General features: G+C 49.1%; 1 protein-coding gene across 6 annotated transcripts in view; it reads right to left on the bottom strand.

Moving 5' to 3' along the window:
- The window catches only part of CAPN5 (calpain 5), a 133,205-nt gene that overhangs the window by 43,000 nt on the left and 74,469 nt on the right, over positions 1 to 15,736 (bottom strand). For all 6 annotated transcript variants that reach the window (XM_030557855.1, XM_030557847.1, XM_030557862.1 and 3 more), the window contains one exon: positions 8,400 to 8,531. In XM_030557855.1, the coding sequence (XP_030413715.1) occupies positions 8,400 to 8,531 (132 nt within the window). The remainder of the gene's footprint in view (positions 1 to 8,399; positions 8,532 to 15,736) is intronic.

Here is a 15,736-nt window from a genome sequence, read left to right as displayed (position 1 = left end):
AGGGCAGGAGGAACAGAGCAGCCATGCCGGTACATGGGGTGGGAGTGGGGTTCCCCTGCAGGACTTTGAAATGTTGGCAAAGCCGAATCCTATGGTCATTACACAGTCAGAACTTCCACTGAGTCAAGTTTTGCTCTCAGCTACCTACAAGGATGCAACTTTCATGAGTCTGGATTATCACTCCTGGGGATATGGCAGTTGGGGAGAGCACTCGGAGGGCAGAGACTCCATAGCATGCCCTCGTGGAGTTTTAACTTGGATCCTTCCACTGGGGCACAGGATTTGCCCCCAAGTCCTCCACATGGAACGGCCAGTGGTTCTGAGCCCAGGCCCCGGGGGAGCCAGGTACCAGCTCTGGGATCCCTGGCCCCTCAGCACAGCTTCACTTGAGTCACTCTACCAAGGTTTTCCCCAGCAGTATCTGTCCCTGAACACACTCCCCTTGAAGGCACAGAGAGAATCAACAGAAGAGCGAATGCAGCCACAGGCTGATTTCTCCGATGAAGCCCACATAGATATATAGACATATGCTAGGTCAGTGGTTCTCAACCAGGAGTCTGGGGCTCCCTGGGGGCCACCAAGCAGGCCAGCATTACTCTCTCTGGGGCCCAGGGCAGAAAGCCAAAGTCCCATTGCATGGGGCTGAAGCCCAGGGGCAACGTAGCTTCGCGCAGGTCCCTGTGGCATGGGGCCCCAGGCAACTGCCCTGCTTGCCACCCCCTAATGCCGGCCCTGGCTTTTATATGCAGAAAACCCTTTAATGTGGCACAGATTGGCCCTGGAGTTTTTATAGCAGGTTGGAGTGGCCTCAGAAAGAAAAAGATTGCGAACCCCTGTGCTAGGTGACGTATAGTTATGAAGTAAGGCAGTAACTCGAAAAACTACAGGCCATAAGTCTGTAGGACAAAGATAACTGAGCCCTAAGGCTTAAAGGCTTAACCTAAGCAATTAACCAGGAAGTGACCTTCTGTCATAAGGGGCCACAAGACAGCAGTGACCCTGTATCACAGAGGCCACCAGTCAGAATGCTCCATCTAGTGCTGCTGAACAGCTGACAGGTAAACACAAGACAACAGTTTGTAGCAGCTTTGGATATTTTATAGTAAGAATATCAGCTTGAAGTAAATGGCCTAGTAACCTATGGGAGAAGAGCCCCCGCAACGTTAGTAGGATGAGGAAGGGTAGATACGGAAAAGAGGCTGAAATCCCTGTTGCATATGCATGCGGTATAGAGGGCGTAAGCGTAACCCATTATAAAAGTGGGTACTTGGCCAATGAACCCCAGGGAGATTTCCAGGAACCCGCCAGGCCAAGGACCACTCGTGGGTTATTCACAGGGTGATGGGAGTATCTGAGCGCTGGATTACCCTCAGGCTGCTCTGCTAGGTCACAGTGTTTGTGATTAGCTAATGGTGCTAATACGACCCTGACAAATTCAGACGGCCTCCCGAAGTGCAAGTGTCATTCCCACCTGCACAGAGAGCCTCGCTCTCGAATGAACTGCCAGGCTGTGGCCAATCCGCAGGCAGCTGAACCCTGGCAACCCCCATCATGTTAAATTGGAAAAACTAAACACCCAACCCATAGGTCAGGCAACACCACAGGGCTTCCGGAGATGATGTGCATCCTACACCACCACCGATCCAGCCCCACTGATTCTCCTCATGCTGCCTGCAACCTGCCCAGCGCTGGCTGCAGACCCCCACTCACATTGACTCTCCTTGTGCTGCCCGCCCCACGCCGGCTGCAGACCCCCGCCCACACTGATTCTCCTTGTGCTGCCTGCCGCCTGCAGCCTGCCCCACGCCGGCTGCAGACCCCCGCCCACATTGATTCTCCTCGTGCTGCCCGCCACTTGCAGTCTGCCTCACGCCAGCTGCAGACTCCTGCCCACACTGACTCTCCTTGTGCTGCCTGCCCCACGCCAGCTGCAGACCCCCGCCAGCACTGATTCTCCTCGTGCTGCCTGCCGCCGGCAGCCTGCCTCATGCCGGCAGCAGACCCCCGCCCGCACCAACTCTCCTTGTGCTGCCTGCAGCCTGCCCCATGCTGGCTGCAGACCCCTGCCTGCACTGATTCTCCTCATGCTGCCCGACGCCTGCCCCATGCCGGCTGCAGACCCCCGCCCACACTGATTCTCCTCATGCTGCCTGATGCCTGCCCCACGCCAGCTGCAGACCTCCACCCGCATGATTCTCTTCGTGCTGCCCACTGCCTGCCCCACGCTGGCTGCAGACCCTTGCCCGCATTGATTCTCCTCGTGCTGCCTATCGCCTGCTGCCTGCCCCACACCGGCTGCAGACTCCTCCTGACCCCAAGGAGGGGGGTCTCCGAGGTCTAAGAAGAGTGGGGCAGGCCCACTATGTGCCCCTGCTAGTGATCTGGCCCCACAGGCTTTAGCGTGCCTTTTGCCGGTGTATGGGCTGCAGGATAGGAGCCATTGTGATTGAGGGGAATGTAGCATTCCTTGCTCAAGACAGAAAGAGACTGGGAGAGAGAAAGCAGCAAAGAATCCTGTGGCACCTTATAGACTAACAGATGTTGTGGAGCATGAGCTTTCGTGGGTGAACACCCACTTCGTCAGAGAGAGAGAGTTACAGACAGGACCGCCAAACTGTATGATCCAAAGTCCTGGTCCGAGCAAACTGCTCCTTTGCCATCCCCCCTGCTATCACAGAAGCTGTGGGTGGTCACTGAGGAACTGAACGCTCATCACGGCAGTGCTCCGATGAGTTGAGGAAGCAGGCGACGCATCCAGTACACAGCCCAGGGAAGACCAAAGGTTGCTTCCTGCCCTAGCCACTGCAGTGCCATATGCGCTGCTAGGAGGAAACCCGGGGGGATTTCTGGCACTTTGCACATGACGCACGTGAACCACCAAGGCAGATGAGCCTGAATCGGAAGCTGCTTCCCAATTACATCCATAACAGGCCTCTCAGGTGGCTGGGGTAAGGGCTGTGAGGAAGGGAAAAACATGAAAAGCCAGTCTCCTGGGACAGGTGCAGTGTCACTCGGAGGAATTCGGAGGAATTTTTCCTCAGCTTTGCCCGGGTGGAAAAACACCAGCTAATGCTCTTGTCAAAGGTAAAATATAGAAGTGTTTGGTCCTATCTCACGTATAGCCCTGGACACCCTGGATCGCAGTGGTGTAGAGGTAAAAAAAGAAGTGGATAAACTAACCTAAACTAAACTCCTTAATCCCCAAATGAGAAGTGGGTTTACCCACGTTTACCCTCAACTACGCTACTGCTGGGCTCAGTTCTGGTCTCACTCTGGTGTCAATCAATGGATTGTAAAAGCAGAACCTGGCCCAGGATCCCTACCCCATTCTTTCAGTGAGCTTTATCGGCTAGGTTAACATATTTCCTCTTATCTGAGAGTCTGAATCAGAAGGGAAGAGCTTGAAGAAGCCCGCGCTGTGCTTTCCTTTCTGATATTTGCACTCGCATATTTATTAATCAGTTAGAAACAGATTCTGTCACTGAAGTATACAGGAACAGTATTCCTTTAAATGGCCTGTGAACCCTCTAGTGGGGCTCACTGCGTTTTCTATGTTAGAAGCAGTCAGAAGCCAATCCACATGTACGAAGCTAGCCCTAGCATGGTTGTGTATATTAAGTAAACACAATTACTGGAGCTCCAACTGAACTCATGTGGTTTGTTCCCATTGTTATCGCTGTGTAAGGAGCCGAAGACACAACCATTCCCCTTCCCATGGTGAACAGCACCTTGTAGCTGCGCTGATTTCAACAGAAGCCTGGAGTTTCAGCATAAGTAACGGGGGCAGATCACAGTCCTTAAAGTGCTTGCAGCGCTTTGAAGTTCCTGATCCCTTCGGAAGTGCTAAATGAGAATGATCTTTACTCGCAGAGAAGGACCCAAGTTGCAACAGTTGGATCCCAATTTGGGGTCTGATCTGACTTGTCTCAAAGTTTGGATGGTGTTATGATTGAGGGTTCGGGTCAGCCCATTCAGGAGGCAGCTGGAGTTATAGTGGTCACACCTGCCAGGGCTGTTTGATCTGCAAGCCTGGGATGTGCCTCTTGCTGTTATTTGGAGACAGAGGGTGCTGACAGGCTGTAAAATGATGCTGCTGTGGGGCAGAGAAGGAAAACCAACATATGTCTCCAGAAGCTCTCTCCCAATACTGGGACCGACGACAAGGCAAGCCAGACCCTTGAATTGAAGAACCAAAGGACTTCAGAGCTCTCGTGAAAATTATTTTGGCAAGGATCACTAATATAACAACTCACGGCTTGGGTTAGCATCTCCTTTTCTGGAGTGTCCCACTGAGCACTCAGCAAATGTTTGATCTTTTCCCTTTTTTATTATAATACTCTACAGCACAGGTATGAACAATTCAGCTTCAATTGACAGTAATAAAAAAGGCACACATTTTTAACAGTGAGGGTGATTAACCGCTGGGGCAAACCAATGGTTTCAGATCAAGACTAGATGTCTTTCTGGAAGATCTGCTTACTCAGACACAAGTTACTGGGCTCCATACATGAATGGCTGGATGAAATGACTTGGCCTGTGCTAGACCAAGGATGGGCAAACTATGGCCTGTGGGCTGGATGCGGCCTGCCAGTCGTTTTAAACCAGTCTTTGAGCTCCCCTTGGGGAATGGAATCTGAGGCTTGCCTTGCTCCGGCGCTCCAGCCGAGGGACAGGGTCGGGGATCGCTCCACATGGTTCCTGGAAGCAGCGGCATGGCTCCCCTTCACCTCCTATGTGTATGGGCAGCCATGGGCCTCCGTTCTGCATGCTGCTCCCACCCCAAGTGCCGCCCCTGCAGCTCCCATTGGCTGGGAACTGCAACCAATGGGAGCTGCAGGGGTGGTGCCTGCGGATGGGGCAGCATGCAGAGTTGCCAGGTCGTGCCTCATGTAGGAGCCAGAGAAGGGGCATGCCGCTGTTTTCGGAAACTGCTTGAGGTAAGCGCCACCTGGAACTTGCATCCCTGAGCCTCTCCAACCCCCCTGCCCCAGCCCTGATCCCTCTCCTGCCCTTCGAACCTCTCCATCCCAACCCAGAGCACCCTCCTGAACCCCCAACCCCTCATCTCCAGCCCCATCCCAGAGCCTGCAGCCCTTTCCACACGCCATACCCCTGCCCTGGCCCTGATCCCCCTCCCACCCTCCGAACTCCTCGGTCCCTGCCTGGAGCACCCTCCTACACCCCAAACTCTTCATCCCCAGCCCCATCCCAGAGCCCACACCCCCAACCAGAGCCCTTACCCCCACACCCCACTCCCCTACCCAGAGCCCCCTCCCGCACCCTGAACTCCTCATTTCTGGCCCCACCCTGGAGCCCGCACCCCCGACCAGAGCCCGCCGCACCCCAACCCCAATTTTGTGAGCATGCATGGCCAGCCGTACAATTTCTATTTCCAAACATGGCCCTCGGGCCAAAAAATTTGCCCACCCCTGGCCTAGATAATCTAATGCTCCCTTCTGGCCTTAAAATCTATGAATCAGTAGCAATACTGCAGTGGGCTCTTGGCCAGTGCTGTATAATGCTGCTGTATTTTCCAGATTATTAGAAAAAGGAGTGTTGGGAGAAGATTCTAGCCTTTGCCCCAGACCTGAACACAGCTCCTCTTTAAAAAAAAAAAAAAAGATACAAGAGGCAGGCAGGCAGGCAGGAGCCCCTGAGAATTATAGGCTTGGAAAATTATGAACAAACAGAACAGAATTGCCAGGGGACAAGCAGCAATGAGATAGGCAAGCAGAAATAATTAGCTCTCTAATGGTCACTACTTCTGCGAGATCGGAGGCTCTTAGGGCAGGGCCGGAAGCGAATGGTGAGTGGCGAAGGCAATTTACATACTGCATTTAATAGTCTCAACGTTAAAATTTTAAAAAGCCCAATCTTGCATTACACACACAGAAAAACTGAGAGGTAGTGAACTGTCACTGCAATGGGGGGAAAAGCTTAGAAAAGCCTCGCTGATTACCCAGAGAGTGACTGGGTCTGTTAGACAGCCAGAGGTCCCACTGAGGGGAAGCAGGGATGCTTTAACAAATAAACATCCCAATACGGAGGTTCAGTCCACAGGTTTGATTAGGCTAACCATGCTTTAAAAGCTAAATATCAGGGTTGTGCTGCTTCTTGGTTACCAGCAGCACAAAAGGGAGGACAGGAACATTATGAATTATGCACCTGCAACATGGGGCCTGATCCAAAAGCTCCCCGCAGAGGCTGATGGGAATACTTGACTTCAGTGGACACTGAATGAGGCTCTTAGACAGCACAGCAATGCAGAGTGCAGCAGCACAGGGCTTTCTGAAGGCAACACAGCCAATGAGCTTCTTAGCATATCCAGCACTCCTGTAATCAGTGGCGGACTACTGCATGGGCCAACGGGGCTTGTGCCCAGGGACCCTGGCCAATTTGGGGCCCACAGAAAAATCTCCCCCTGCCATGGCCCCAGAGCTAGAGGAGATCTCGCTTCCTGCCACGGCCCTGGGACCGCAGTGAGGGCATAGAGCTTCTCCAGTCTCAGGGCCACAGTGGGGAGGTGGGACCTGGAAAAGAGTGAGCGGAGCCACGGGGAAGGGGTGGAATGGGTGGGGTCACAGAGCAAGGGGCTGAATGGGGTGAGGCTGTGGGCAGGACAGGGGTGGAGTCAAGGCAAGGGGCAGAACAGGGTGGGAGAATGGGTGGGGCCACAGGAGAAGGAGCGGAACAGGATGGGACCAGGGGCGGTGTTGCAGCAGAAGAGGTGGGAGGAAGAAAACAGGGGTGGGACCGCAGGCTGAAGGAGTGGGGCAGGGCCACAGTTCTGGCGCTGGGCCCCCCCCTCCACTTGCTCCAGCCCAGGGCCCCAGGAGACCTTAATGCGTCTCTGCCTGTAATACAGGAACTAGCTAAAATAAGAATAATCAAAGCTCATGCTCCAGGGTGTAAATCTCACCCTATACACACACAACCACAATGGGCCCATGCTACACAGCTGCTTGCATTCCTTGAACCAACCAGCCTACAGTCAGTCTGGAGGCCTCTGCTTAGCTTCTTGATTGAAGCTCAAGATTCAAGGCCAGATCCTCAGCTGATGTACATCAGCATCGCTCTGTTGGCATCGATGAATGATCTGGCCCTCAGTGTACAATCTGCCCCAAGTTTCTCTGCCAGGCAACATTACAGGACAGGCGATGCAGGTGAGGAATGTGCCCAGAGATGATATGAGCATGTGTTTTGAAGATTGCAGAGGCGGCAGAACTGTGGGTAGAGGAGACTCGTTGTTTTCTACAAGTTCTGTAAGTTTTAAAAGCCATTAGATGCCTCCCTCCCTCCATCATAGCGTTCCTGTTATACCATTTTTCTCAAATTAATTTAACTACCTCACACGAAATTCCACCTTGTGCTTGCCACCACGTTCCCTCTGCCACCCAGCAGCACCCTGATCCCACCCACAGAGCAGGGGCTGCTTTTGCAAACAGTGCTGCAAGGAGGGAATATTCTGCAGGAGCGGCAGGAATACATTGCATTGCAGTACAGCACAGGGAGACAAGGTGAAGGCAGGCATTACTGTCTGACACCTCTAGAGGGCACCACTGGCTGCCTACTGCAGTTGGCATCTGGGAAAGCCTTATACAAGCTGCATTTACACCGGCACTTTTGTCGGTGAAGATTGTGTCAGTCAGGGGTGAGGTGGGGGGACTGTTTTTCCACACCTCTGACCAACAAAGTTTTACCAACACAAGTGCTAGTGTAGACAAAGCCTAAGTCAAGCTTCAGCCCTGATTTAGCTTCCTCTCTCGTATCCTTCGTAGATGCTCAAATATTGCAACAGGCAATTGCGTAACGTTAACCAGACTATGGGTTAGATTCCCATCTGCCCCCACCCAGCTCCAAGCCTCGGGGTGCCTGACAATAACTCAGGGGATAGAATACCCATATGTAATTAAAACTGTCATGAGAACCTCTGCACTCTGCCCAGTACCACAGTGTCTGGGCTGCATTAATTCAGATATTACAGAGAGGGGTGCAGTTTTAATAGCGAGAGAGGGATTAGATATAAACAAAGATAGGGCCAAATCAACCCCCTGGATCCAAACATCCTGAAATTTGGCACGTGTAAAATCTGGACCCTAAATGTACAACTTGAGCTTGGTTCTGGTGTTAATTCATTAAAACAAACACAGATTTACACCAGTTAAGGATCTGACCCAAAGAATCAGATCTGGTGTGGTGAAACAGAGATCAGTGGAGTCACATCTGATTTACACCAATTTAAGTGTGAGAAGAATCAGGCCTGAGCTATTTATCAGGTGTATAATTTTAAACCGTTTTCCAGCAGGAGACATTATTCAGGAGATGACCTGTTAACTTCCAGAACACATGACACCAAAGCTTTGCAAAGGTGCCTTCACCAAGCACAAGGACTGCCTTACCTTCTGCCACAGAGATTCCCGGGAGGCCAGAGAGGAGCAGGCTGCCACAAACCAGCAATTCCCAACCTGGCCCTGGTGCAAGTCATGGGAACTGATTCCATCCACAAAGAGATAGGGGTCATCACAGATCTCCTAGAGGAAGAGAGGGGGGAAAAAACACACAAAAGGTGAATGGGAAGCAGGGTTAGGCTTGAGAATTGGGGTTACCCTTGTCTTCACTAGTGGCACTGTGTACCCCTCCCTGGCGCACACACATACACCTCTCTATCTCCAGCTACCCTCCTATCCAGACCAGGAAATCAACCTGCGGATGAAACCAAGGACCAAATTCTTCTCCCCATTGAGCTGGTGTTAATCCAGAGTCACTCCACTGACTTCAGTGGAGGCACTCCAGATTTATGGTCGAATTTAGCAAGAAATCCAAGCCCACGTATGACGTGCTCATGAACAGCCCCCAGTACTTTAACAAGACAACTCAGGTGCTTGAGGACCATGTGGGATCAGGGCCATTCCCAGGTGCAACTGAGAGCAGAAACTACCTCTTGGTGCCAAGCACCATCACCTGGGGGCTGCTCAAGCTGAAAGGGCCAAGCCATTTACAACATACCTTTTGCAGAAAGTGTGTTGGCTCTGCAGCAAAACAAGGCAGACTCTAGTCTCTTGTCTACAATATGTGTACAGTGTTGTGCTTGGCATAGCAGAGCCTTTATCTCAACTAGGCCCTCTAGATGCCACTGTGATACAAATAATAGATTCTGTACCTGTTAGCAATGGGCATAGCTGAACCAGCACTACTAGAGAAATGCTAAAAATCCACAAGCAGACAAGGTCTAACAGACTGCTCGGAAGGGGCTTTCCTTGCTATTCAGATGCATTTTCCCTTTGTTTAACTCAATTCCACTGACCCCATTCTCCAGCCTTCCCTTTTGCACTCTTCAGATAGGTGGGTTGTATCCCTTGTATCCCTCTGCTCCTAACCTCCATTTTCACTTAGCTGAGCTACGGATATTTTCCTCTTTTAGCCTTTCCTAACAAGTCAACCTCTCCAGCTCCTTCTTGGCTTTGGCTGTTGTTATTATTATTGGTTATTATTTGTATCGCATTAGTCACTGCTCGACTAGCGCTCCTAAGCACTACCACAACACACAAATAAACAAACACACGGTTTTGATTTGCCTGGGGGGAGACTTTGGCACATACTCAGAGGCGGAGTCATAGGTTCCTAGGCTCTCATCTTGTAGTCACCCCAATGCAGTTCTGCCCCATGCTCTTGAGATCATACCAGCAGGGTTCAGCCCAAGCGCTGAAGCAGGAGGGTGAGATGTAAAGGCTGAAGAGAAATGGCTAGGAAAAGCCATGAAAACAGGGTGAATAAAAATTAATAATTAAAAAAAAACTCAGATTTTTTTTTAATTTAAATCGGATTTTTTGATTAAATGCTTTTTGAGGAAAAAACCTAGCTAAAGATAGTTAAAACTAAGATACATGATAGTTCAACTATCTCTCATCATGGAATAGGGATTATAAATTCTAATTTTATAGCAGGGGTTGGCAACCTTTGGCACACGGCTCATCAGGGTAAGCACCCTGGCAGGCTGAGCCAGTTTGTTTACCTGCTGCATCCGCAGGTTCGGCCGATCGCGGCTCCCACTGGCCGCAGTTCGCCGCTCTATGCCAGTAGGGGCGGCAGAAAGCGGCGGCCAGCACATCCCTTGGCCCGCGCCACTCCACTTCCTCTATACTGAGACAATATATTCATGTAATGTTTAAGAAAAGTTTTGTAAATGAGTTCCAATAGTTCATGGATTAGGGACCCAGTTTTATGGGGTTCCAGGGGCTTCTGGATAAATTATTTAGGTTAATCTTTCTATCTACCCAATGGAATTCAGTGCTCAGTCTAGAAGATACCATCAGAGATGCTTAGTTTTGCAGTTCTCAAACTACAGATTTGTGTCTCCAGAGATAACATGCTTGCTAACTGCAAAAATGTTTTAAAATAAATAAATAATAGAGGTGAGAAATAACAGACCTCAACCATATTGTCCCTCTGCTAATTTGTGTACACAGAGTCAATCCCTTATTTCTCTCTAAAAGTGCGAAGTTTCAAAAAGTTCAACGAATAGAAGATTGGTGGGGGGGGAATAGATCTGGACAAGGAGAAGAAGTCTGGAGGTACAAGAGTGAAACTGTTTGAGCAGCATAATGCAGAAGTCTTGAGGTCTTTCTGAGTGTAGCCTTCATTGATTTGAGATCTATCATACCATTCTCTCACTAGAAGGGAACACCTATAATGGCAGCAGGCCGTAAAAGAGACCCAATCTGGGAATATTTTAATGAAATTCCTCTACCTGTGGGTAAGACAAGCATGTGTGCAAATTGCAAACAGTGCAACAAAGAAATGTAAGGCCTGGTTGCCCGAATGAAACAACATCAGGGGAAGTGTTCCTTCTCAGGAGGAAGCTGCGTTGAAGATGATGGAAGGAACACGTCTGAACATGCAGGATCTTCCGGTTGGCAAACTTTTTTATTTCATACTTCTTTCTTAAGGCCTTCCTGTCTTCCTTCTGGGCTATTCTTGAATTCCCATGTTTGAGCAAAAAATATAGTTGTTACTCTCTGGTACAATCATCTTAGATGCAGTGTGATAAAAAAATAAATAGCTGAAATAGGCAGATCTTCCTTTTACAATTTCACCTTTAAAGTAGTTCTGAGTGTCAGTGAATGCAATGAGTAATACTAAATGAGCAGCATGGTAATAATAATTAATAACTGCATTGACTTATTTTGTTTACGAGAATCCATCCTCAACATAAAGGATTCTGAAGACTATCCACCTTCAAGATCACCATCATTTTCTATAGTTTCAGAGTTATCTGCCAATGATAGTGTTTCAGTCACATCATGTACGTCTCTGAGCCACGCACATCATCTGTAGCAAAAAGAAAAAAAAATTCCGTCATCCAGAAACAACCATAGATAAGCCTGTGATGAGAACCAGCAGATTACAAAAAGAGGCAATTGATGAAAAAATTCCCTGGTTTGTTTATGCAACAAACTCTCCTTTCCGTATGATTGAGAACCCACACTTCATTAACATGATTCAGTCATTAAGACCAGGATACAGTCCACCCAACAGAGCAGATGTCGCTGGCAAATTGCTGGATAAAGTGCATGAAAGAGAAATGGAGCAGTGCGCAAAAGGTCTAAGGGGTGAAATGGTTAACCTGAGTCTTGAGGGGTGGAGCAATGTCCACAATGATCCAGTTGTATGTTCTTGTGTGACAACAGAAGAAGGAAATGTCTTCCTTACAGAAACAATTGATACATCAGGAAATGTACACACAGCAGAATACTTACAAGAAGTAGCAGTAAAAGCTATAACAAACTGGAAAAAATAATTCAGATGGCTAGTACGCAGCGTGGTCACAGACAATGTTGAAAATGCATCCAAGATGAGAAGAAACTATTTAGAAGAGAGCAAAGAGAGTCCCAAGCTAATATCATACGGTTGCAGTGCTCATTTGATGCACCTCCTAGCCAAAGACTTCAGTGTTCCAGAAATAAAGGTTAATGTTGTTGAAATTGCAAAATACTTCTTTAACAACCACTCTGCAGCAGCCGCTCCAAAAAAAGTGGGAGGAACCAAGTTAACTCTCCCATAAGACATGCGATGGAACTCAGTAGCGGACTGTTCTGAGCACTATATCAAGAACTGGCCTAATCTGATGACAGTTTGTGAACAAAAAAAAGAAAAAAATAGATGGCACTGTCACAGCCAAAGTTCTCAACATTGGGCTTAAGAGAAATGTTGAACACATGCTGAGTACCCTCAAGCCTATTTCTGTAGCCTTCAACAAAATGCAGGGAAATAGCTGTTTTATTGCTGAATCTGTTGAAATTTGGAAGGAACTGAGTGAGATCTTAAAAAAGAGAAATATGCAATGACAGAGTTAAATTACAAGCATTAAAAAAACGAATGGGACAAGCACTATCTCCAGCTCATTTTCTTGCAGATTATGAACAAACAGGAAAATGACGGTGAAGATGACTGAGTTAGCTGCAGAAGCCAATATTTTCTCATGTTGACCTGGCTGACATAGTTGATTTAATTTTTGGTTGTTGTTTTTTTTTAAATATTTCATTTAACTATTTTAGTTAAAAACCAATTTTAACAAAAACAAACTGGATTTTAAAAAACTTGAATGTTTAACTAAATTCAAAAATTCATATGCTTGTTTTGTTAAAATATGATATGTTTGCTGTTGAGGAAAAAAATCCAGAATACATAACGTTGTCGTTTTAGTTAAATAAAACAATTTAAATGCCTGTCTGGTAATGTTCTCCTCCTAATACAGCATGGCTAGAAAATCCTCCAAATATTAATGATTAACCCATTGAATTGGAGATAGTTCACCTCCCAGTGACCTCAGAAATATCTGCTTCAGTTAGCTTTGGTAAATGAAATAACCAAACAATCATTCATTTTCTGATATAGCTGTAAAACTAATCTGAAAAGTTTTCAAAATAAAGCAATTTAAAAATGTATAGTGTGTACCTTCTAAAAATAAAACCTACATTTATCTCTGAGTTGTGAAGAATATGTATTAAGGGTATAAGAAATAACAAGAATGCATTTTTATGTAGAAATCGATGATTAAATCAAGTTTTCCTGACTACATTTAAATCAAATTCACCCCGCATGAAAAACACCAAGGACTTTCCCCCCTTTTTTCTAGACGGATTTCTGGCAAAGGGCACGTTACAGATGCAGAGGTGAATGACACCACCACGCTTTTGATTTCAGAGGGAAAGGAGAAGGGAGGAAGCAGCGACATTGTCACTGACCCTGTAAGGCCCAGAGCAGACCTTTCCCCTCGAGGCTGGTTTATCACACACATACCCTGCACTGCCTGGCTCTCAGAGAAGGAAGCCAGGTGAATTCTAACATTAACACAGCCCCACCTGAAAGGCAATCAGTGAGTCAGTCACTCTCTTGTCAGGCTGCCTGTGATCAGGAGAGTCAGACACAAACACATGCACCCAGAGGTGTGTTAAGCCTTATGGGTCACGCCTAAAAAGGGGGAGTGCAGGCTCCCAGGCTCCCAGCTCAAACAATTCTCAAGGTGCTAACCTTCTACCTGGGCAAGAAGGTGGGTTTTCAATCAATCAAGGCCTCCTCTCTACAAATGTTTACAACACAGGCATTATTCAACAGCAGTGACAAATTCCAGGTTTGAATGCCAGTGAGCTACTTGGAGAAGGAGAAAGTATCCATCTTATACCCAACCGAATACCCTTATAGACAGGGCCACAGTGTATGTAGAATAAATGAGCCCACGGGGTCTGTCCTGCCCTTCTGACTCACGTGAGCAGTCCCACAGACCCCAGTGGAAACATGCACATGAGGAAGGCCAGTAGGATGCAGCCATCATGCATTGGGCCAGATTCACCAGCACTCACTTGCTCCTTTGCACCAGAGGGGCATAAACTTGGGGCAGCTGTTTCTGCCGGAGCAGTACAAAGCAGGCCTCTGGCCCGGCATCTTCATAACCATCATTCCCCACACTGCTCATGCAGCACTTTCCACCCCATCACAGTGAAGGCCATTGCACCGGCGAGCAAAGTGAGACAGAGTTTAAGTGACTCCTTCAAGAACAGGTGGTGGGGTGAAATCTTGGCCCCCTTAAAATCAATGGAAGTTTTGTCATTGACTTCAGCAGGGGCTGGGATTTTAACCCTGCAGCACCACATGGCTGCCGCTGGAAACTGGCCAGGGAGCCAGCAGAACCAGCCCCACTGCAGAGGATCCTCCAGCAGCACAGAGCCAACGTCCCAGCTCTTACCCACCTGCACTTGCTGCAAGTTAGAGGGCAAGGACAGAGACAAGGGGGCCTGGCATTTGCCCTGCGCCGTGCCGATCCCCAGCGACCACTTCACCCTGGGGGCAGCACATTTCCTGTGGCTCTTATTACCGCATGGGGCCCAGCTCCACACACAGCTACTCCAGAATGAGGCTCAGGATATGCGACCTTTGCACCGCCTGGTGCCACCCTATGCAACAGGCTTCTTGGGATCTAACCCAGTGGAGTCAATGGCAGCACTGGCAGTAGAACCCAGAACTCATGTGTCCTGGTCCCATACCCGACACAACGGACCACCCTGCCTCCACCAACTCAACGTAGCCACCAAACCCACCAAGTAACAAAATCCCCTGGTGCACCAGAGCCCTGAGCTGCGGTGATTTATATCACAGTGATGCCCAGAGGCTTCAGCTGAGACAGGGCTGCAGTGTGTTAGGTGCTGTACAGCCAGACAGTAAGAGCCAGTCCCTGCACCACAGAGCTACACAGACAAGAATGGCAAAGAAATGTGAGATGAGCCCAAGCACAGATTTTGCTATGGATCAGGACCCCCACACGCTATCCCCGGCTGTCTTTTAAAATCCATTTCTACCCACCACTGTAGATGTGTCCACGTGCAAACAGCTCTCTGGAAGCACAGCCTGCAATTGCCCTTCCCTTTAAAGCAGTGGTCCCCAAACTTTTCAGGATTGTGCCCCCCTTAGCCCTGTCCGCCCCCCACCAGCCCAGGCTGGGAGGAGGGACATGGCTCTGGTGGGAGGGAGGGGAGGATGCAGGCAGGGGTAAAGGGGCTGAGGCTGGGGGCGGGTCTGGGGCTAGAGCAGAGCCATGGCTGGGGTTGGAAGCAGAGTCCCAGCCGGGAGCCAAGGATGGGGTTGGGGCAGGGAACTGAACTGAGGCTGGGGGCAGTGCCAGGACCACGACTCGAGAAGAGATTGGAGCAGAGCTGGAGGCAGAGCAGGGCTGGATGGAGCTCCCTCCTCATCCCATTCCTGGATTGGGCTCTCTCAGACCCCCTGAACGTTCCTCTGTGCCCTCCTCGGGGAGGGCGCCCCACAGTTTGGGGACTTCTACTTGAAAGGATTGACAAGTCTGGGTGGCATTAGAGGACTCTACAGGTCAAGATTTCAAAATCAAGTAAGATTTTGTAGCATTACCCTCTTAGCTACAAGCATGTGTAGAATCATGTCTCAGAAACTAGCTCCTGGGTCCTTTTATTCTGTGCAAAGTGCTCAGCAGAATGGGCTCCTGGTCCGTGACAAGGGTTGCTGGGTGCTAGTGTACTACAGATAACCAATGAAGAATCTGGGAGGGAAATGGAGCCCAAAGTCAGGGTGCTGGGGAAAGAGAAAATGCCTCCATCTGGGGTGTTGCGATAGCACCCACCGCTGTAGTGTGTGGGCACTGAGCAATCTGAGTCTCAATTCCAATGAAGTCAATGGAGCTGTGCCAACTTACCCCAGGACAGGGATAGGG

The sequence above is a fragment of the Gopherus evgoodei genome, chromosome 1 (assembly GCF_007399415.2).
Source record: "Gopherus evgoodei ecotype Sinaloan lineage chromosome 1, rGopEvg1_v1.p, whole genome shotgun sequence".
In the NCBI taxonomy this organism is placed as follows: domain Eukaryota; kingdom Metazoa; phylum Chordata; order Testudines; family Testudinidae; genus Gopherus; species Gopherus evgoodei.
This window is presented reverse-complemented; position numbering and strand designations above follow the sequence as displayed.